The sequence below is a fragment of the Lissotriton vulgaris genome, chromosome 4_1 (genome assembly GCF_964263255.1).
Source record: "Lissotriton vulgaris chromosome 4_1, aLisVul1.2, whole genome shotgun sequence".
Classification (NCBI taxonomy): domain Eukaryota; kingdom Metazoa; phylum Chordata; class Amphibia; order Caudata; family Salamandridae; genus Lissotriton; species Lissotriton vulgaris.
In genome coordinates, this window is record NC_141691.1 from 1,134,276,951 (window position 1) to 1,134,300,123 (window position 23,173).

A 23,173-nucleotide genomic window follows, 5' to 3' on the forward strand; every position below is an offset into this window, starting at 1 on the left:
CTGGATGTGAAGGGTGGCCACAGAAAGAACAGGCATGTTTGAATCTGCCCTGCCCCGTGGGCCAGGTGCATGTCTTCTTGTTGAATGCCCAACATGTTCCCTTCTTTTCTCCCGGGCCTCCCTGGGATGTCCGAAAGGGCTGCTTGGAGTGCTGTTCCCTACTGTTGACACTCTCTAGCCACACATTGACTTCCACTTGGTCCCATCCTATATTCGGGTTGGCTGCCTTCGCCCACCTGAAATCTCTATCGTAATCTAACCAGGATGTCCTGCCCATGGAGGCATGAGCCTTCAGGATCTTATCTGTATAGAACACCATTGCAATTGCCAACTCTGGCTTCTTTTCTAACATTACAGTAGTAAAAACAAGAAAGCCACTCAACCAATTATTAAAGGACTCCTCCACCCTTGGTTTCTTGTCCCTAAAGGACCCTTCCTTCCCTTCTCTCTCTTTGTATTCCATCTTCCGCCTCTTTGGTCTAATTAGCGCGAATATGTCCACGTATTCCCCTTTCCAGATTTTTTCCTTCATTTCACTGGGTACATGGGTAGTTAACGCCCCGGGTTGAGACAATACATTACCCTGAAGCCCACTGACCACTACAGCTCCCACAGGTGCCTTGCTAGGCTCGTCCCCTGACTTACCTCCCAAGGGTGCCGTCGGGACTGCGGCCCCAGAGGGATTAGATCCCTTGCCCCGGGATTCCACCAAGAGTGCCCATTGTTTATGAATGTTGCTTAGCGCGTCCTGCTCGGCAGATCTAGGGGGGACCCAGGGAGCTACTGCTGCACTACTAGGCACAGGACCGGCCGTGGGTGCCGCCAATTGTCTCACTAGGGTGGCTACAGTTGCTAAAATCCCGGCTGTTGGGTCCTGTGCCCCCGCCAGCTGCCCAACACCTTTTGGTTGCCAGGGCGCCGGCGGGGGGGGGGGGGGTCACATTGGGTATCTCTAGAGGAGTCTGTGCTGGCGCTAGTACCTTCAAAGCTTCCCTAATCTCCGCTAAGACTGAGCCTACCGGGTCAGACCGAGCGCTCGTGTCCCTATTCATGGGGTCCACGCTTGGTGCTGGTGGAGGGGAGGGCGATGTACCTTGGGGAGGGGTATGGCCGGGACCTACTGGACTCTCGCCCCCGCCCGCTGGCTCATTAGCCGTTCGAGCTCTGTCCTTCTTGCGGCTGCCCCCCCCCCCTCTCACCTTGCTCTGCACCCTCGGTTTCTTAATTAAAGGTGGGAATGCAGCTCTGGGTGGTACCGCCTCCCTACGTGGGCGCTCCCCTATGCCTCTAGGCGCTGGTTCATCTGGGTCTGTTCGTTCCTCATCGCTACTCTCATTGTTGTCGTTGCCAAGCTTAGCTAATACCATTTTTAACAGCTGGACAATCTCTGGGTCTGCATCCTTTCTCTTATGACTGGTTCTTTTAGGCGGCATATTGTCCCGATCTACCAAGCTTTCCCCTTCCCCTTGGACCGTGCTAATGCCCCTGCTAATCTGCACCAACTTTGCTGTGCGAACGATACTTGCACGTTCACACTACCCTCGCTGCCTCACTTGTTGTCGGGCTGTTCTTCCCCCAACCCCTTCACAACACTGCAGCTCTAACCAGGGATCTTCGCCCTCCCTGTGCGCTAGTTCGTGCCCCGCCCGCAGCCCTTCCCAGAGCCCCCGCACACCCGGAAGGAGAACCGTGTCTCCGAAGACCCCCGCCCGCAGCCGCACTGGATCGGGGCCTCTTTAGCCAGAGCGCCTGCGCTACAGCCCTGCTCCCGCTCCCTACAGCCACAGACGAGAGCCCCCAGCCACACGCACCCCCTTACCTGGTATGCAGGACTGCCGGAAGGACGCTCTGATCTCTTTCGTCGCCACGCTCCCCGAACACGCTGACTCGCCGCCGCCGACCGATCAGGCACCTCCTCAGCAATCCGGTCTGGACCCGTAGGAACAACGAGGGATAAATTTAGTTAAAACTGTAGACTAGACTAGGGAGAGGAGAGGAGAGGGGGAGCAGGTCGCGGGCGAGCACAGCTGATCCGGTGGGAAGAAGGGGGACAAAGAGACCGAGGTCACCGCCACCTGACACTAAATAGGCCTCGGTCTCCCCCCTCCCCCCCTCCAGAAGGCCTCTCGGCGCTCCGCCCGCCCCAAGACCATAGAGGCAAGACCATAGAGGGAAGGGGCGGGAACCGGGGGGGGGGCCGTGCCCTAGGAGCGCGCTCTTTTACTGTTGCGCTTGGCAATGCATTGTTTTTTATATATAAAAACAATGCGTGGTAATTGTATGCGTTTTAAATGCACATTCGTGGTAAAAACGTGTTCTAAAACATGTGTGGCAACGGTATACGATGTATTTATCTGCATTGTACCGTCGTACAACCAAAAATAGGCATCATAACTCCTACCAACCACATTTGCTCGACGTTACATTACTGATTCTAATTGGCCTAGCTGTAAATTGACAATAAAGCATTAGACATCCAAAAAATAAGTTTGGAGCTGTCTACTAGGCCGCTTATGTTAGGGGTGAAGTCATGTCTGGCAGAGGTGCTAGCTTAGGAAGTCTCACTAGATTCCTAACTGGTTTTTCTCCATAGCACGGATGAGATAGGAAGGAACTGCTATAAAAGATACCTACTGTTACTGGGATGTACATTGGCAAAGAGAAACATAGCTAAGATGTGGAAAGCTACTGCCCCTCCAGCTTTGGACGCATAGAAGCGGGCAATGGACCATTGCCTGGGTTTGGAGATAGGTGTTTTCCGAGCACAAAGCTGCCCTCGAAAGCATCTAAAGATATGTCAGCGATGGGCAGAATCTAGAGGGATTGTCTTGGCACATGTGCCTTCTATGAAAGATAGCATGGATAGTAAAATCCGAACTTATGGAAGTACGACTTAACGAATACGCAGTGGGTTTTGTAGATATATTTGATCGAGGATTTTCTTTGGGGCATACAGGACTTTGGGGGGCATGCAGGACTTTGGAGGGGCGGGTTTGGGAAATACTGTACCAGTTGTGTCACTGTTGTTTAATGAATATGTAGTAAATAATATCATAAATGTATCCACTACCTTTATGGCTCGACTGTGAATGCCAAAACCTAATAAAAGCTGATATGTAAAAAATAAAAAAAACTGACCATCTAGGTACAAAGCTTAAGACCCACCAGGGAGGAAGGCATGCGCTAGCAATATCTAAACTCAAAAAAACTTGTTTATACAGCAGATTGCTTACTGTCACCATCCCTAGTCTGTAGAACCCTCTTTCTCCATCTGTTCAAGCTACTAAGGATCAGTTGTCATTTTTTTAAAAGCTGAAAACTCTTAAACCACGAGTAAGCCCCTTCACTCACAAGAGAAATGTCTGAATCTGCAACCCCATTCGCCATATTGCACTGCCTGCAGCACCATTATATACCCAAATCAAGTTTGTGAATGATGTAGCTGCCAGTGTAGTTTATAAAGCGTATAATGCTTATTTTGATTGGTATATTTACCCTTTCATGCTCAATAATGTAAAATCACAAGTTCCTAATAGCACTGCAAACAAAAATAAATGTAAGATTAAAAAATAATAATAAGCTCCATATTTTGCTGGTTTTTTCCTTCATTTTGCCTGGTGTAAACTATAGATTCTACTTAAATTGTAATGAAAGCCAGAATTAAACATCTAAGACTCTTAAATCCTGTTTCTCCTGGTGAGACATTTTCTGCAGCCTCCTTTGATCTCTCAAGATCTGTGTTTTGGCAAACAAAATACACTAAAATCACATAATGTAACATTTTTAGAAATTCTGTAATTTTGCAAACTATGGTCTCTGTTGCCATTCGTTGTCCGTGTTGCCCCCTCCATTTGCAATGACAAAAACACTGTATGGAGGGGACACCATTGGCCACGTCGTACCACCCTCCCTCCCCACATCCTTAGTTGTCCATGTTCATAGCTGCCATGGTTTCAGATTGCTTAAGTGACATTTTTATAATTTAAGTGTAATTATGAGTGACATTCAACAACTATGAGTGACACTTTCTTGTGAGCAAAAATCAAACAATGAAAATGAGAGAAACATTTAAATATCGGAGTTTCTCGTTGCTAAAATAGGTTCAATTTTTAAGAAAATCCTATAATTGCTGCAAAGCATCAGAAATGAAAGCGCATTAACCTAGTACCCTTGCAACCTGATCGTACTGTTAAACACATTTGTAACCATGATAATAAACAAGTTTTCCAGGGACAATACTTTATTAAGGTTCTGTGCACATCTGCAGACATACGCGCAGATCAATACAAAGGATAATACTTACTGGATACAACATAATGTCATGACCTCTGCTCAGCTGTCCTGGATTCAGAACATGTAACAAGGTGCACTACTCCAGCCCATACGGTGCTCTTAAGTACAATAGATATTTTTTCAGTTTAAACACATTTATTGTGGTTAGTTTCCTTTTTCACATCAAAATCAATAATATGTTGCTACCAAAGTCATTCAAATGGTAAATAGATGGAATAGGTAGGTATGTATTATAAAATCAACAATATTACATAAGCAAACAATGTTTGGTCAATACAGCATTTATTATGCAATTCATTTTATTCCACAATGTGTGTTCAGTGTCGCTGTTCACAATGCATTTCGGGAGGCCCTTCTTCAGGGGAACACTATGAATACAATGAAAGTAAAATAAATACAAATAAAGTAATATTTAAAGTCATGAAATCTAAAATAAATCTGAGAGCTTTTAGAGGACAAAGACACAAATTCCAAAGAGAATTATATTTAAGTTGTTGCCTGCAAGCGAGTCCAAAGCGCATGGGCCTTTTATGTGAATGCGTAACTCCTACTTCACCACTCCACTGAAAACCCAGTAAACCTGTGTCCAAAACAGTACACCAAACAAACGAAGTGCCAAAATAACCACTTGTGGTGAAAGGGATACCTAAAAACACCAGTATGTATACACTTACCCTGTCCTTAGCATTAATGAACCATCAATGCATTAATGAGCCATCAATGCAGTAAAATTGCTTTAAAAACAAAGGTTTATGTGAGGCCATCATAGACTCGTGACAAACCTACTGCCATTAAAACCACTAGTTATCACCATGCATTCACTTAAATTTATGGTGATTCCAGCGTTCGTGGTCGGTGAAGCTATTCAAACAGTCATAGCTGTGTGAGAAACAATACTTCTAGTGAGCCCATTGTCGAAAGTATCAAGAAACACTCTTTAAATTCTGTAACCCATAAATCTTGTAAACATAAGCCTTCCCCTCTTACTCAATCATGCCGCCAACGACCCCTATCGCTGTTCCGGTCCGTCCACCATATACAAATCTTCCCGGGACGCCACCTCTTAAACAGAGAGATTTACGTAATGCATATGCGCGTTGCGTAAACAGTAGACCGGGAAGAAAGACTTCCCGACCAGATTACTATAGAAAGAAACTGACCCCTAACTCAATGCGGGATTCAACGCGTACAAATAAGTATTTAGTGAAAATAGAATATTTGGTTAAAATGAAATATTCAGTGAAAATAAAATGTTTAGAGAGCATAAAAATGAATCTCGAAACTAATTGCCGCAATATTAGATGTTGAATATGCAGTACCATAATCCTCATTGCCACGATCACAATGTAAAATACGTTATCCTAAAAGGTGTTGAAGTGAACCAAGACAAGACTGACCAATATGAAGACCATCCTAGTTAAAGCAAATGTGAAATGTGCGTCAACCTAATGAAAAATATAGTAATGAAAAAAATGAAAAGGGACTGCTTATATAATGCGAACCTGCGTGAATACTTATATGTAACATATTTTCAAAACTATAGAATACCATTCTGTGGATAGTATGTCTGTAGCAAATCATAAACGATACTCATTCCTCATGAATCCTTGAAACTGGAAAAACTCCATTCTTTGCCCATTCGCCAGCGAATCAAGTTCAAGATCTGCTGTGTTATACATAAAAGCCTCTTTGGCTTAGGTCCCCAATATTTGACCGAAAAATGTAAGACTCACAAACCTGAACGCCTTCTGCGCTCTAGCAGTCAAATTTTGCTAAAAATTCCTTCAATTAGGAAAGCTAGGCAGGGTGGTGGAGCACTCTCATACATAGGGCCTACCCTCTGGAACAAACTTCCTTTCAATCTGAGACCAAACTCTAACCACCTTTCCTTCAGGAAAATATTGAAGACGCACTTGTTCCTGGCAGCATAGTCTTTGGCACCTCCTAAATGCTCGGTTTCTGGTACCTATGGCGAACTAAGGGCGGAAATACCCCCTCAAGGGTCGAGTCCTGCGCTATATAAGCATCTAAATAAATAAATAAAATAAAACATCAATTGAATTACAGTCTGTTACACCCTCATCACATAGACGAGTGTAGTATTTTTGGATTCTCCAAAAAACAAACCAGTACCATTCAGCCCATGTGGTATCATTGTATTTAGATGTCGTATCCAATATGTTTCTCTTTGTGCTAACTTATGGTGCACTTTGGTATGCAATGCTGCTACAATCTTTTCTAAAATGATGAACCTTATTTGTGGTAGGGTATGTTTGTTTGTAACCCAATGGGCGACTAAACAAGATTTGGTATTGGCTGTTCTAATCATACTTTTATGTTCGGTCATCCTGACCTTCCTCTTTCTGGATGTCCTACGACATAAACCAACCCACATTGGCATTTAATGGCGTAAATCACCATTTTGGAATTGCAATCTGTTGTATGTAGCAGTTTAATGGTTTTTGCAGTGTGTGGGTGCGTAAAAGTGTTCCCTCTGATCACGTTCCCACAGTGTCCACGGTTAAAACATTTGCCATCCCAAGGTTTTGGTAGCTTCTCTGTTCGTTTGTCTTTCTTTCAAAAGTTCCCTAAAATTTTTAGATCTAGAGTGAGCAAACATTGGTTTGGAAGTAAACACTTCTCTGAAATCCGTTTCTTGTTCGATGATCTCCCAACGTTTCAGTATACCGCGTTTGATAGCTGGTGTGCTGTAGAAAATTTTATAAAAAAGACTTCAGATTGCGAGGTTGGTCGCACAAGTTTTCTGAACAGTTGTTCACGTTGCATGTAGCGTACCTTCCGTTTAACCATCGTTAGCACTTCTCTCTGATATTCTCGTTGTTGATCTAGGTCGGCCATTTCTTCAATGCTGTTCTCACATGCCGCTCCATCTGAGGTGATCCTCTTAGTTCTAATGAATTGTGATAACGGTAAATGTTTTTTTTAAGGAAGCAGGATGGAAACTACAGAAATTAAGTGCATTGTCACCATCAGTCGGTTTTTTGAACACTTAAGTATGTAAACTGCCTTCTTGTAATTCAATCCAAATGTCTAGATAATTGATAGATGATTCGCTCATCATGTGTGTGAATTGAATGCAGGAATTGTGTTGAATTAAAGTGTTAATGCATTCTTCCAATTTTTCTTTAGGGCCACGCCATAAGACAAGAATATCATTAATGTATCAATGATATTAAAGAAGGTTCTCTGGCCAGAGTTTGTTCTTGTAGATGAAGGTATCCTTGTACTTAGCCATAAAAATGTTAGCATAGGTGGGTGCCCCGTAAAACCCATCGAGGTTACGGTGCGTTGTAAAAAGTACTGATCTTTCCAAGAGAAGCAGCTGTGGTACAAACTGAACTGTAAGAGTTCCAGTAAAAAAATGTGCAGGATTCTTAATAGTCGCTTTGTAATAGCATCCATTCAACTGCCTCCATTCCTTCAGAATGCGGCATAGACGTGACAGTGCCACAACGTCGATGGTACACAGCCACATGTTCTCATCAATTGTTTCATGTACTTCAATCAATTTATTTAGACAGTCAGTAGTATCCTGAACGTATGATGCCCATCCTTGTACTAACGATTGGAGAAAGTGATCCAGATATCTACCAACTTGCTCATGGATAGACCCACAAACCGCTACAATTGGGCGAAATGGTGGATTTGGCTGGTCTTTATGCATCTTAGATAACACATATATATGGATGATGGATACTCTGAAGTGATAAACTTTTTGGTGTTTTCATCAATCCAGCCTAGTTTATAACCTTCGTGAGAACGTCCGTCAAGGTATTCTGAAATGATATTGTGGGGTCAGAATCCAAAGGAATATGTGTCACCATCCAGTACATGCTACTGTACTTTTGCTTCCTAATAGGATGTATTTATCACAACTAAGGCTCCTCCCTTATCAGCCGTTTGAAATGTCAGGTTTTCATTTTCTGCCATTTTTCGTAGTACATGAAACTCCTTGTTAGTTAGGTTCTTGCGTATATATGGTGTCATTGATATCTTTTCCAGATCCTTTTCACCAGAATTTCAAACAGATCGAAAGATTTTGTGAATTATGTGTTATGAAAGTGCTTTTGAGTTTGAAAATTCTTCCCCTAGTTTGTGGTTGCACATTACTATCTGAAGGGAGATGATGAAAAAGTTCTAGTGTTGCCAGGCGACCGCAACAATCATGTGTGCCCGGGCTAGGGCACAGGTAGGAAATTGAACATGATCGGACCTATGCATTACCACAGCCTTGGTTGGACACCTGTGTTGCCAGGCGGCCCGGCAGAAAAACTGTTAGAACAAATCCTGCCTTAGCCAGCCTACACCAACTTGACCCCCTGGCTCCTCCCTGGCAATCCATTGGATGCAGAACTGAGCATCAGTCTTGACTCCCGGCCACTCTCTGTCCAACTTGGGACCATGGCTTAGTCTGTACTAAAGCAAACAGGATGTGAGAGACCCCTGTGAAGCCCCTGAACATGGATCTCTTCTCAGCTGCCTAATAATTATACAGAGTCAACAGTCGGCTGAGACTACAGCGCCGGGCATGGGCAAGCCTTAGGAGAGTCTGAGTGGTGGGCTGAGGCACACATCGGTGACAGATCCAGCTAGGCTGTTGAGGCAGGAGTACAAATAAAGTAGCCAACAGGATAAGAGTATTTATCCTACAGTAACTGGCCGAATATTTAACAGTGTGATTTCAGACATGCCTTTTTTTTTTTTATTGATCATCAATTTTATTGAAGTGTCAGTGACAAATGGCGTTGGGAATATGCTATTTGGCGCACGCTGTTAAAGAGCAATTTTTCTTAGAAATGCAGAGAATACCTCACTCCAGCAGGCACGTGCCCTATGTGAGACAGACAGGTGAGCGCAGCAATTCGGTTTGGCGGTCTGCCTCGTGGCCGCAATAAGAAGTACGACTCGGATTCTCGCACGACAACACAAGGCATGATTCAGGGCAACTCAGCTATACACAGTGGACTATGGTGTGCTCTGGTAGGCTACAGGGTGAGGAACCACTCTGACAGGTGGCTTCCGGGGTTCACTCTCAGCTGGCTGCCGGTGGGTGATGTGTCGGGTCGCGAGATAATTGTTTAGAAATATTTCTGAGCCCTGGCAAGCTACCTGTGCTGCATTGCCAGCAACCAAAACAAACTTTATTGAACTGTGGCTTGCTCAGCTTGTGCTGCAGTACGTCCCGCATATTAAATAGTGTGTTTGGCAATACTTGTCATGACCACCCTCACTGAGCCCCTCAGTAGTTGCTAGTGGGTGCACTGACTCATGACGTCAGTCATGCTGTATCAGTATACCGCACAGTGTCTTGGATGAATCCTTGTGTTACATTGTTTCCAGAGCAGCTAGAGCGGCCTGCAAGCAGTTTGGCCAGCCCCCAAGCCTGCCGGGAGCAGCAGGCATGTCATGCTGCCACTCCAGCGTTTCTTAATGGTACATTAGCATGCTGCGCTCCGGCTTGACAGCCGAGGCAGTGCTATAATGCATGACTTTGCATTTCAGTGCGTTGATGGGGACCAACACATTGAACTTCATTTGTCTAATGCCTGATGTGTGGTACTCCTGCATCTAAGCACCTTCGATCCTGCAGCTCTACTCATTTAAATTAAAAAGCAGCGATCTGATTTTGGGCGAGCTGAGGCGGCCCGTCCTGTGGGTGAGTGTTGCACATTGTGAAAGTTACAAAGTTACAAAAAATTCACGGCTGTCATTGCTAAAGCGTGCCTCCCTCTAGTGGTATGTAGATTGATTAACCAAAGAGTTGTCCCGAAGGGCTTATGTGAGCAATACAGCAAGGACACTGTAAATGGTCCAGTCCTTATTGGCGGTAACAAATGGAGTCAAAGGCGGCAGTACCAAGAGGGACTAACAAGCCTCATAATAAATCAGAAGCAATCGTTTACGGATGACATTGGCAAAAGCCAATAAAAAATATGGGCGGATAGTGGACGGGGCTTCAAAGCCATACTCCACTATTGCATGCCTCACAGAGCAAGCGGCGCATGTGCGCTGCCGATAGGCTCGACCTAAAAAGGAAAGGGCTATGATGCTGAGGTCATTGGCTGCGTCTTAGTGCTGCCCCCCCCCCCCCCCCCCCCCCACACACACCTTGCGTTGGCTGTGTTGTCCCCCACCAGGGCCCGATTGACTCACCTGGTGTTTTGGAGTGTGGCCGGGGATGAGGGGGGTGTGGAGGGGCTCAGTTTCACTGCCGGTGTGGGGCGATTTTGTTGCTGGGAACCTGGCGGTCCTGTTCTTACTTGCAGTGTTTTAAATAAAAAGCTCAAAAACAATTAATCTTCAAGTACGCTTTAAGCGTGCTTTAAAACCAATTGTTTTTCATTCTTTATTTAGAAGAGCTGAAAGTAGGAACGTAGCCTGCAGGTTCCCAACAGCAAAATCGACCCCCACGGCAGTGAAACCAACCCGACCCACCCAAACGCATGGTGTCCAGTCTAGCCTTGCCCTCCCTTCAGCAGTATAAAAAGAAGCTCTACAGCGCAGATTCCCCAGGCCACGTCATTGTACTTTTTTTCACACTTCATGTGTTGACTGTTTTGCCCAGCCCACACCTTCCCTCCCTCTGTATTGCCTCCCGCATCACTCTCCCTACACCAATAATTAAAAAAGAAAAAGCATATGATGGCTGCGTCACAGCTTTTTATTTTTATTTGTTTTTTTAATTCAATTTTTTATTTTTAGCCATGCTGCACAGCACTGCTGTATGGTTTGGCTAAAAACCATAGACCAAGGCAATACCGCTTGCAGACGAGACTTGTTTGCCAATGATTGTTTTAAATGTACCGTTCTTTAAACGCTGTGTTTTCTATTTTTTTTTCAGCCATGTTTGACCGAGAGAACAAGAGAGGCATAAACTTCAGCGAATTTGCCGGAGTGTGGAAATACATCACAGACTGGCAAGGCGTGTTCCGAACATACGACCGAGATGGCTCAGGAGCGATTGATAAGAACGAACTGAAACAAGCACTTACAGGTTTTGGTAATTAATTTGCGATCAATTTGCTTGACTAATCTTGCATTTTGATAGCTTACAGGGAATATAAAGGGGGTAAAGGCACCTTTGAGAGTGCTTATCATTTGTAATTCCCTGGTAGGCAGTTTTTTATACAATCATTGATGCACAGTTTACGGCATGCTTTGAATAGTGATATTAAAAAAACTAAATGTAACTTAAAAAGAAATAAATTGTTTGTTATAGCACAGGACTAGAGTGCCTAAAAAGAACACAAAGGCTAGTGATGGAGTCATGAGTTTAAATTGGCTCATCAAACCCCCTAATATAACTCTCGTCCTGATAACTAGTTATGGGTACACAACCTTTCCCAGTGCATTTTTTTTCAACCATTTGATTTTTTTCTACTTCTTTCCCTCCCAGGATACCGATTATCAGATCAGTTTTATGATATCTTAATTCGGAAATTTGATAGGCAAGGAAGAACACAAGTTGCCTTTGATGACTTCATTCAGTGCTGCATTGTTTTGCAGGTAAGTTTACTGGTTATGCCTTTCATCTAGCCATAAGAATCCCTGTCAGATTTTAATTATCCAACATCTTTGAATGGTCATTTTGCTGCGGCAGGTTAATTTCTGACCAGCTAATTGGTATCCGATACTACTTCCCAAAACATGTTAGAGCCCGATTTTAAAAACAAAAACCTGAAAAGTACTTATTTGGCCTTTTGTCAAAAGTTGAAAAACATTTCATTAAAAGAAAAAAAGGTTTTAATCTCAGGTAATTCCAGGAGTACATATAAGAAGCTGTAATTATTGTAGGATCCTAGAAGTGCACACATGCTAACTTAAAAATAAAATAAAAATACACCCCAAATTTTGGGGGTGTTGCATTCTTATTTCCGCCCCTGCAAAGGTCCTAATCCACCATCTCCAGATGCATCTTGATGGTATGGGAATGCTTTACAACCTTTACGGTTTGTGGCAGTTTACCTATTAAGACAGGCATCCATGTCCTAGAGCACCCACAACACACCCTTGGGAGTTGAACTCCTAAATGCAATATATACCTTTATGACTAATAATTCCTGTATTGTGATTAAAAACGAGTTTAATCTTGTAAATTAAGGTTCTTGAGCATCCAAGTTCAATTTGTATACCTTTTATGAATCTAGACCAATGTTTTAAAGCTTTGATATTTCTCTTCCGAATGTGGAATCTCGTGCAGAGCCCTTGGTAGTACTTTCCTTCAGGGGCAATAAATGAGTGGTTGTTAACAGACCGCGTGAGAACCGAAAATAGTTAGCTTCCATTTTGTTTGAGACAAGATGGAAGGGCAACATTGGCACAACCAAACATTTTGTCTTTTAAATGGGTCAAAACATTTTTTGTGTTGCAAGGGTGACAGGTAAATGGAATGTAGTGAACCACCCACTAGTAGGAGTGGGATCATGCGCCCTGAGGAGGGCATGACGAGGCAGAAACATGCACCCTGAGGTGGCCGGTTATACACAGCAGACCAAGAAAGAGATGCATATAGTTAAAGACTAGTTTGGGAGTTGAGGTCATATTTAGCTAGGCAAATTAGGTGTTCTCATAAACAATAATTGACCTCTTATGTTAATTTTTGTGCGGCACCTTTTTTCATATTTATTCTTCACATTCACACACATTTCTTTTTAGTGAAACTCCCAATGGCATATTCATGTAAACGGCCCATTATGAAACTTCGACCAACAGCCTTTGGACAATGTTTGTGACTGTACCATTTGGTTTAAAATAAATTACTGTTGAGGGGTGGCAAATCAAACACGGAAACAATCTAGAAGTGTGCATATGATACAGTGAATTGAAAGTTATGTTGTGCTTTAATGATGGCTCAGAAATTGGAGTTATACCATGCCTCAATAACTAACAAACACACTCCTCGGAGATGGTGGCCAAGGCAACTGTGCTGGTGCTGGATTTCTTTCAGTCTCTGGTCTTTTTTGAGGCATTAACTTACCTTGGCTTCAAAGAGTTTTAAACGAACCTGGAAATTTCGGTCCTAATTACTCATTGAAAGCTGAGGCAAGTGTTCACTGTTGTTAAGGCAGTGGTGATTGACCGGAAGGTACACAAAGTAGTAGTTCTGTGTAAGTAGCAACTAGTCATTGCACTTCCCTGCGCCTATTACTTTGGCTGCTGATGCTATCACTTCAAATAGGGTTGCTAACAACACAGTCGACCCGTTTGACAGGTTTTGCAATTTTTTGCTATAAAATGATATACAATCTTTTAGGTGCAAGAGAGTATTGAGTGTTAATCTACATGAATCCAAATTGCCTTTCTGTTAAAGCACTTGCCATTTTTAGGTTTCAGTTGGTTTCATTATGGAGGTCAATAATTCTACGCAATGGAGATTCCATTGACCTTCTTTACCTGCCCAAAAGTAGGGCACATGAAAGGGTTAGCCCTCCCACATCCCAGTGACTAAACACTGGGAGGAATGGAAGGCCCATCTCCTCCTCCCATTTAAGTCATACGGTAAGCCCAGGCAACAGTCCCCTCTAATGCTGTGCCATGTAGTTTAAAGCTCAATTGTTTAGTGGAGGTTGCCACAGGACATTTCTCCAGTGTATGCAAATTGTGATTTCCGCTTGGAAGTCTTGGGTAATTGTTCCCATTGCCCTTTGTCTATGATAAAGTATATAAGGGGGCACATGGTACTCTGTGAAATGGTCCATTGTTATGAATTGTTTTATGTCAGAGATTTCCTCATTTGCCCAGTACCCATTTAAACAATTGACAAATAGTCTTAGCTTCGTGTGTGGTGGGTATCAGGGGATGTTGGCGGAGGGAGATGGAGGGCGAATACAGAATCACCAACCACACCCTCCTGCCTACCTAGTTCACCATAGGTCCTGGCCAATAAAGCGGCCAATATCATGTTGAGAGTGTAACGTTAGACTGGGGCCCCAGTCAGTGCTCTGTGACTTAGGGGCACTCGCACCACTTTCTTCCAGCAGGTGTAGAAGGTGCAAAATGTGCTTGGTCGTAGTAAAGTTCCGGGTATGGAACCTCGAAACCACCATGACAAAAGGGCAGTATTGGACTCTCCCATTTAATCCTAGGTTGTTTTCTCTTCCATGTTCATTTAATGAATTGAGTAGGGATCTGCCGGGGGAGACATTTGGTAAGTGTTATCAGAATATTAATAGAGGTGCAGCAGTTTAGGGAGAAGTACCATTTTTATTAATCCTATTCTACAAGTGAGTGGGAGAGTCATCCAGCGAAAAATGAAGTGGGCCATTTTTGCATATTGTTTGGCCTTAATTCTCTGTTATTACCTTATCCATGTCACAATTCACCCTGACAACCAGGTGCTTGGCGGACCTGTTCTACCATTCCAGTTGGAATTTAGGCACAAATTGGATCATGAGAGAGAATATTTGCAACTCATCCCAAATGATGATAATCCCATTCCAGGAAATCAAACGTCTTCGAGGCATCTAGAAATACAGCAACCGCGTCAGAATCTTGATTAAGGTCCAGCATCAATGCAAACAGTGTGCACAGGTTATGGGCCGGGAATGATCCGGGAGCAATCCAAAGTGATCAGGTCTCACTAAGTCTGGTAATGCAAGGTTCAGTCTATTGGCAAATAATTAGTCTAGAATTTTAGTATCACTGTTGCAGAGATACAATGGCGATACGATTCACAATACTGTGCCTGTTTCCCTGGTTTTAACAGTGGCACCAGTGTGGTCGCGCGGAGATTAGGAGGCAGTGCGTGTTGTGCGAGACTCCATGAATAGTGTCCCTTCACTTTGTGATCATCATATATCTTAACCTATGGACAGAGGTATTAGGGTTAACAAGTTTAGACTTACTAGATACAGTGAAACTGGTAATACACTTGTGGGTTGTCACCTCATTTTGGATTCAATAGCAGACTGGCTGTCCTGCATCGCTTCTATCAGCAATGTCATCTTGTCATCCCTGTCTCTTGGGTTTGAAGCAGTGTCTGATGTCCCAGTCAATGGTGTCTCCTGAGAGGCCGTTCTGGTAGTGTGCTAGAGCTCGAACGGCAGTCCTGACTGACGCAGTCTGTTCATCCCAATTGCTTGGGATACACCATGCAGTTGGGTGAAGGGGATCACACAAATGCCACAATGCAGACAAGATTGTGATTTGAATCACTGTTGCCCAATTCAGCTGCATTTGCCCCCCATCCTCTGGGAAGATTTTTGGGGCAATCATTCATTAAAAGGCCCCAAGTTCTCCCACCTCCTGCACACCACTTGTGTAATATCCTGCTACTTGCCACCAAATGTATGGGGGCAGGGGCCCCACTAATGACATTTTGGTCACTGTGTATGATTATAGTGCTTTTGTTTGGGAAGAGGCAGTCTGTGGCTCAGGCAATTAGAATTGATCAGGCAATTATAGTTAAGTTGGAAGACTCTAGGTCAAACTTTACTCCCTTCCTCACTACGTTTAAGTAATAAAGATTGATTAAGTGTATGAGCTTAAAATAATTTTATGGCCATAGCCCGTGGGTCCAGCCTTCTCCCTGTATGGCCACCAGGTGTTCTTGGGGATGGCATGAGCCGGCACGGTCCCCATCCGGCACATTCCAGTGTCTCAGCAAGGCGGCGAACTCTCTACATGGTTCTTCAGAGCTATGTATCATCCCTCTTCAGCAGGCGCTAAAGCTGCCGTAATCCCCTCGAGTAGTCCTGGCACTTTGTCTCCAATCAAGCATGGTTGGCATGCAGTGATCAAAGGTCTACCCCCCAAGTCCAGGAGCCATCTCTACCCCAGGAACACCGAAGAGACTGCGATATATGCAAGAGCCCTTGTTGTCCCAGTTTGTTAGGGTATCAGGGTTCCAGTCCAGTTGCTCTGCCTCCAGCACTCAATTTCTCTTGGTGTTTTTTAGGAGTAAGTGGCTGTGCAATTGAACAGATTCTGTCAAATTGTGGTCCCTGACAGCAGGGGCCTCACCTGAGCCATCATTAGTGCCTCACTATAGCCATCTTGCATGTCTGCTCTATGGCATCCACCAACCTTGCAGTCTATGTAACCTGTTGCAGCCACATTCTCAAATGAAAAGAAACTATGTGACTTGGTAGCATGCCTCAACCCTTACCAGAGTTTAGTTTTACACCATCCCAAAAATAATAATCATGTGCTATTTTGGTACAAAAGGTACTAACCATGAATAAGGGCCTTTTTCAAGATCATTACTGCCTTAGTTCTGTGGACTGCTCATTACTGACCTGAAGTTATGAACATAAACAAGAGTACAGGTCCTACACAGAAGATGTCCTGATTGTATAAGCAAATCTACAGCTTTTGCCTGAAGATAGCCAGTGAGGGGGTGAGCCTAATGTTAAGAGTGGTACGGTTTCATGTGAACAGGGCCTGATGGAGAAAACTGTCACCTCAGGTGGTCATTACTCCACTAAATGACGCCTTGCAGATAAGATTTCTACCTCTAGAGTGGCAGATAGAGTGGCATTCCCAGGTATACCGAATTTGCATAGTCCAAATGTGACAGAACGGTGGCAATTATAATCTGGATCAGAGCATCATGGGTAAAGAAGCGATGTACCTTCCTGATCTTACGCAGCTGAAAGAAACACTTAGAGATCACTGTGCCAACCTGAGACTTCAGTGTGAGTTCTTTGTTGAGGGAGACTCCCAGTGTTTTGGCCGAGATAGAAGGGGAAGGCGAAGGACCCAGCTCTGATGGCCAGTAGTGAGGGCCCCAGAACTTATGGCTGTCCCCGGTCAGAACAAGCTCTGTCTTTCCCGGGTTTAATTTAAGGTGATTATGGTCCATCCACTGTTGTATATATAACATTGTTGCCTGACAATCCTCAACAGAGCTGTGAGAACCATCGGGTACAGGAAGGGGTGGGAATAGGTCTGAAGAGGAATAGCTCAGAAGTGGTAAGATTGTGTTTTTTTTTCTCTGCGAAGGGTTAACCAGAACTTCTTTCAGTCGCCAGACACGTGAGATCCTCAGGGGATCGACAAGAATGCGGACAACAGGAGTAAATAAAGAGGCATGCAATTTTAAGAACCAACCAAGCAAAGGCTCACTAACAACATCTATTGTCTTTAAATTTGATGAGAGTAGAAACTTAATCAAGAGCAACTTGTTGGCAAAGGAGTTCAAGGTGCTGACAGTGAGGGCAGTGCCTTCAGCATAGGAGCAGTATAAAGGAACTGATGGCTATTGATCAGTCACATCCGTGGTTGGTGGAAGCACAGAAAAGCATGCATTGGCTTTGGACGGAGGGAAGAATAAGATTCAAGAGCACATGCTTCTTGTTTGTAAATGCTCCAGTTTGGCCCTGCAGTATGTCCAAGAAAATATTTCCACTCAAACCACCAAGTGGCAGTGATCCTGCCAGAATAGGAAAACCAACAATCGTAATATTTAAAGGAAAGGGACATTGTATTTTGTTAATAATAACTCATTAATAACTTAAAAGAATTGGAATCTGCCCTCTTGGTATTAAGACACTATTTTTTGCTACAAGAAATTACTAAAGCCAGAGCAGTTGTAAGACATCTTGCATTGTGACACTGTTTGTTTTCTGGTGCAGGTTGCCTTCTCCACTAAGCTTTCAATCATGTTACAGTCGAACTTCCACTGCGGTCACCTTTGGCTCTGTTTTCCCTTCTGCCTTACCGGCTGTGACTCATGTTTTGTGTTTTGATCTTGGTCAGTCTTACCTTATTTTGAGCAGCTCCTACATCTGAGTATAGATTCAGTCGTGGATTTCTCATGTGTTGCGAGCAATGACAGCGGCATTGGATGCCAGGAACTTTCCAGAACTCCTTCCCATGATCGGGCCCATTACTGAACTACTTCCATCTATTCCAAAATGTTTACAAGCATTATTTTAATTTCTGTTTGGAAGTACCTGATTTTAATATTTCAGCTGAGAATTTTTTTAGAGTTTCTTAAGAAAATCAAACGTACTTGTTTAAACTGTGGAGCACAATATCACATTATCTTGCCAATGTCAGAATGGGAAATAGCTGAGGTGATACTGGGATTTGCTAATTAAAGACCCACTGGTGTTATAGGGTTCCAAAGAATTAAGTAGAACTGTGTATCTGTACAACATAAGCTTTCGAATATGGGAACGTAGTTCACACATACCATCAGAGAACATTGGCCAATGATCTTTTAGCTAGCTCACAGTGCCCCATCTGAACCCCTAAACTTACCAGGGTACCAGATGATATCTGCAACCTCAAAAATGACATCTCTTTTACTCCCCAAGGAAAACTTGGAAACATTATGTTCGAGGCATATGGGCTGCAGATGGTACATTATGAATAGATCGCCATCTGGTGTTGGGCTCGGATGATTGCACTTTGTTTTTCTCTTGGAGAGTCTTTTGTAGATCGGTGACTCCTCCTTTGGTTGCTAGTGCGCATGGGCATCGGCTCCATCCTTAGATTGTTTTTTCCGCCATCGGGTTCGGATGAGGATTGAAGCGCTCCAGATCGACTTCGGAAAGAAGTGATTTTTCAGCGCGTATTCCCTTTCCAATTCGACGGTATTGTTGTAGAACGCGATTTCATTTCCATTCCGACGCGTTTCGACTCCAACCTCAAAGAAAAACTTTGATCTATGTCGACGAACAGGAGGCCTTTCTCGACGTGGTCAAGCCCGGAGTCCATGGAAAGGACTCCATTTAAGAAATGTCCAACGTGTGGTGCTAAGTTCCCACACAAGGACCTACACGAGGTGTGCAACCTCTGCCTATCGCCTGAACACGAATCCAGGGACTGCGAGGCCTGCGCAGCATTCTCCTCCAAGTCGACTATTAGAAATCGTCGAGCTCGAAGACACGAGGTTTCCAGAATGCAGTCGGAGGCGATCCCGGAGCTGTTCGAGGACCGGCACCTCGATGAAGAAGAGGATCATGAAGAACAGTCGGGGTCGGAAGGGGACGAGTCGGATGTCGAGGAACTCGACGTGCAACAAACCGTGAGTGAATACGTCCCCTTACCAAAAAACCGACCCGTGCGGTAACGACCCCGCCTTCGAGCCCGGTCAAACCGCAGAAAAAAGTTTCCGATGCCCCGCCTTCGGGCCCGGCAACGAAACCGAAACTGAAACCGAAACTCTCGGTCTCCCACCATGTCGGATCCGAGAAACGGTCGACATCGACTTCGACACCGAAGCTTCATGCAAGAGAAAGCTCGGCATCGAAGCATTCCATGTCGAAACCGAAACATGCTTCGACATCGAAGACTCACTCGACACCGAAAAAATCGGAATCTAACAAATCCTCGGTGCCGAAAACACCGAACATTGACGATCGAAAGCAAAGGCACCTTTCGGAACCAAAAGCTTTGGTACCGATACAGGAGCAGCAAACAGATCCGAAACAAAAGATTTTGTTTATCGATCCACAAACTGGCATAGTAGTGACGAAGAAGAGGAAGAATGAACAGTTTGAAGACAAAGCTCTTCCTTCTAAGAAGAGAACAATGGGGACAAATACAACTCCTCCTACTTCTCCTCGACCCAAAGTCACACCCTCTTCTCCTATTCCTCACACTATGCCAAATATTCCTCCACCTTCTACACCAAGACCATCTACACCTCAGTCAGATGTAGACAGTGATACAGGGGAGGGAGAACCTCATGGGGACGATGACACTATCCCAGATGAGGATGACCCATGGGAAAATTATGACGCAGGGTCAGATGATGACAACGACCCAGAGTTATATCCCTCAAAGCCTTCACCACCTGATGATAACACAGGGTTTGTACAGCTCATTAATAGGGCAGCAAAATATCACGAGGTAGATTTACATACAGAACCTCAGGTAGAGGATTTCCTATTAGAGACATTACCTACTGCACAAAGAACATCAGGTACTCTACCTATGCTGAAGGGTCTTCTCTGTCACACAGCAGACATATTCAAAGACCCAATGAGGGCTAGGGTGTTAAACCCAAGAATTGATAAAAAATATAAGGCCGCTCCAAAGGACCCAATATTCATCAAGGGGCAGGTACCTCTGGACTCGCTTGTAGTTTCAAACGCTCGCAAAAGAGCGAACTCATTATCTACAGGAGAAGCCCCTCCACCTGATAAAGAGTCAAAATTAATAGATGCATCAGGCAAGATAGTAGCATCACAGGCAGCAAATAGCTGGCGCATAGCCAATACACAAGCGCTACTTGCACGTTATGACAGGGCACATTATGATGAGTTAGAAAAACTCATCACACATCTTCCTAAAGAACATTAGAAAAGAGCAGATCAGCTAATACAGGAAGGAAAGATAATAACTAACACTTCCATTAAGTGCGCCCTGGATGCGGCAGACACTGCAGCAAGATCCATCAACACCAGTATCATGTTAAGGAGACATGCATGGCTTAGGGTCTCAGGGTTCAAACAAGAAGTACAAACATCCTTATTGAACCACCCTTTGATCAGAACACACTTTTCGGCTCAAGCACAGACGAGACCTTAGAAAAGATGAAAAAGGACACAGAAACGGCTAAGTCAATGGGAGCATTACAACAGCCAACACAAAGGGGTTCCTTTCGTAGATCCACCTATAGAGGGGGCTCAAAAAGTACAGGAACAAGTCAGCAATCCACCTCTTTTACACCAACGTCACCCAGAGGTAATTCAAGAGGCAGTTACAGAGGTAACAACAACAAGGGTAGAGGTCGCGGAAATAATAACAACCGCAACTCCCCAACCCCAAAACAGTGACTTAATACAGCTTCCCCCAGACCACATAACACCGGTCGGGGGACGTCTAGCACAGTTCCTACCTGTCTGGGAAAACATCACATCAGACAAGTGGGTGAGACAAATTATCCAATATGGTTATTGCCTAGAACTCACAGCTACCCCACCAAACATCCCCCCCAAACAGCGTCCAATGAGTCAAGACCATCTGACATTGTTAAAAGAAGAAGTACTATCACTGCTACAAAAGCATGCCATAGAGAAGGTTCTAAAACATCAACAAGGGACAGGAGTATACTCTCTATACTTCCTAATCCCCAAAAAAGACGGGTCTCTAAGACCAATCTTGGACCTCAGACCTCTCAATTCATACATAAATTCGGAACATTTCCACATGGTCACGCTCCAACAAGTACTTCCTTTACTGAAGAAAGGGGACTTTCTTTCTACACTGGATCTAAAAGACGCTTACTTTCACATCCCAATTCACAAAGCCCACAGGAAATACCTAAGGTTTGTAGTGGAAGGACAACATTATCAATTCAAAGTCTTTCCGTTCGGGGACACAACGGCACCAAGAGTGTTCACAAAATGCCTAGCTGTGGTGGCAGCACACCTAAGAAGACAACAAATACATGTCTTCCCTTACTTGGACGATTGGCTAATAAAGGCCAAGTCACAAGAAGAATGCCTTCACAACACACAGAAGACCATTCAATTGCTGCACCACCTAGGGTTTATGGTGAACTACAAAAGATCACACCTACAACCAAACAAGATTCAACAGTACCTGGGGGCTACTATAGACACAGAAAGAGCCAAAGCATACCCCAATCTAATCAGGATACAGACAATGGTCAAGTTGAAACAAAGATTTCAACCACAACACTCACTACCAGCACGAGTGTTTATGCAACTGTTAGGCATGATGTCCTCCTGCATACTACTAATACCACATGCCAGACTACAAATGCGTCCACTACAGGAGTGTCTAGCGACACAGTGGAATCAGGCTCAAGGTCAGATTACAGATCTGGTGTTGGTGGACGACCGTACGCATTGCTCTCTGAAGTGGTGGAACACAACAAACATTTCCAAAGGACGTTCGTTCCTAGAACCGATTCCACAAGTGATACTGACAGCGGACGCATCGCTCTTCGGATGGGGAGCGCACGTGGACAAATACACAGTGCAGGGGAAATGGAGTGTGCAGCAAAAGAAACTGCACATCAACTACTTAGAACTACTAGCAGTATTTCTAGCACTAAAAGCTTTCCAAATGCAAATAACCAACAAGGCAGTCCTGATCAGAACAGACAACATGACTGCAATGTATTATATTCAAAAACAGGGGGGGGCACACTCTCTCCAACTATCCAGACTAGCACAGGACATTTGGAGATGGGCCATTCCTCAAAACATCTATCTGTTAGCAGAACACCTACCAGGAGTTCAAAATCAGATAGCAGACATCCTAAGCAGAGAGTCAGAACAAGTACACGAATGGGAGCTGCACGACCAAATACTGCAGCCATTCTTCCAAAGATGGGGGCAACCAGAAATAGATCTGTTTGCCAATCATCAGAACGCAAAATGCCAAAACTTCGCATCCAGGTACCCACACCACCGGTCCCAGGGAAATGCACTATGGATAAATTGGTCCAACAAATTTGCTTACGCTTTTCCCCCTCTCCTACTAATTCCGTTAGTGGTTCGGAAACTGCAACAGCACTCAATGACAATGATACTAGTAGCACCCACGTGGGCAAGACAGCCGTGGTTCACCACGCTACTACAACTCTCACAGGTGCCACATCAAAAGCTAAGATTATTACCCATGCACCTTACACAGAACCATGGAGAAATAATGCACCCAGATCCCAAACAATTGAACCTAGCGATCTGGCTCCTGAGGTCATAGAGTTTGGATATTTAGATTTACCTCCAGAATGTATGGAAATCATTAAACAAGCAAGACGTCCTACCACCAGAGCATGCTATGCAGCAAAATGGAAAAAGTTTGCTGTACACTGTCACATCAACCCTCTGGACGCATCCACTAAACAGATTATTTCCTATTTACTACACTTGCAGCAATGTAACTTACCATATACCTCTATCAGAGTTCATCTCGCAGCTATAGAGGCGTA

General features: G+C 44.2%; 1 protein-coding gene across 2 annotated transcripts in view; it reads left to right on the forward strand.

Moving 5' to 3' along the window:
* LOC147722983 (programmed cell death protein 6-like) overlaps positions 1-23,173 on the forward strand; it is a 147,870-nt gene that overhangs the window by 114,953 nt on the left and 9,744 nt on the right. Inside the window, exons 4-5 of one of the 2 annotated variants that reach the window (XM_086965379.1) lie at positions 11,156-11,314; positions 11,711-11,820. In XM_086965379.1, the coding sequence (XP_086821505.1) occupies positions 11,156-11,314; positions 11,711-11,820 (269 nt within the window). The remainder of the gene's footprint in view (positions 1-11,155; positions 11,315-11,710; positions 11,821-23,173) is intronic. The other variant, XM_086965380.1, reaches the window with a different exon arrangement.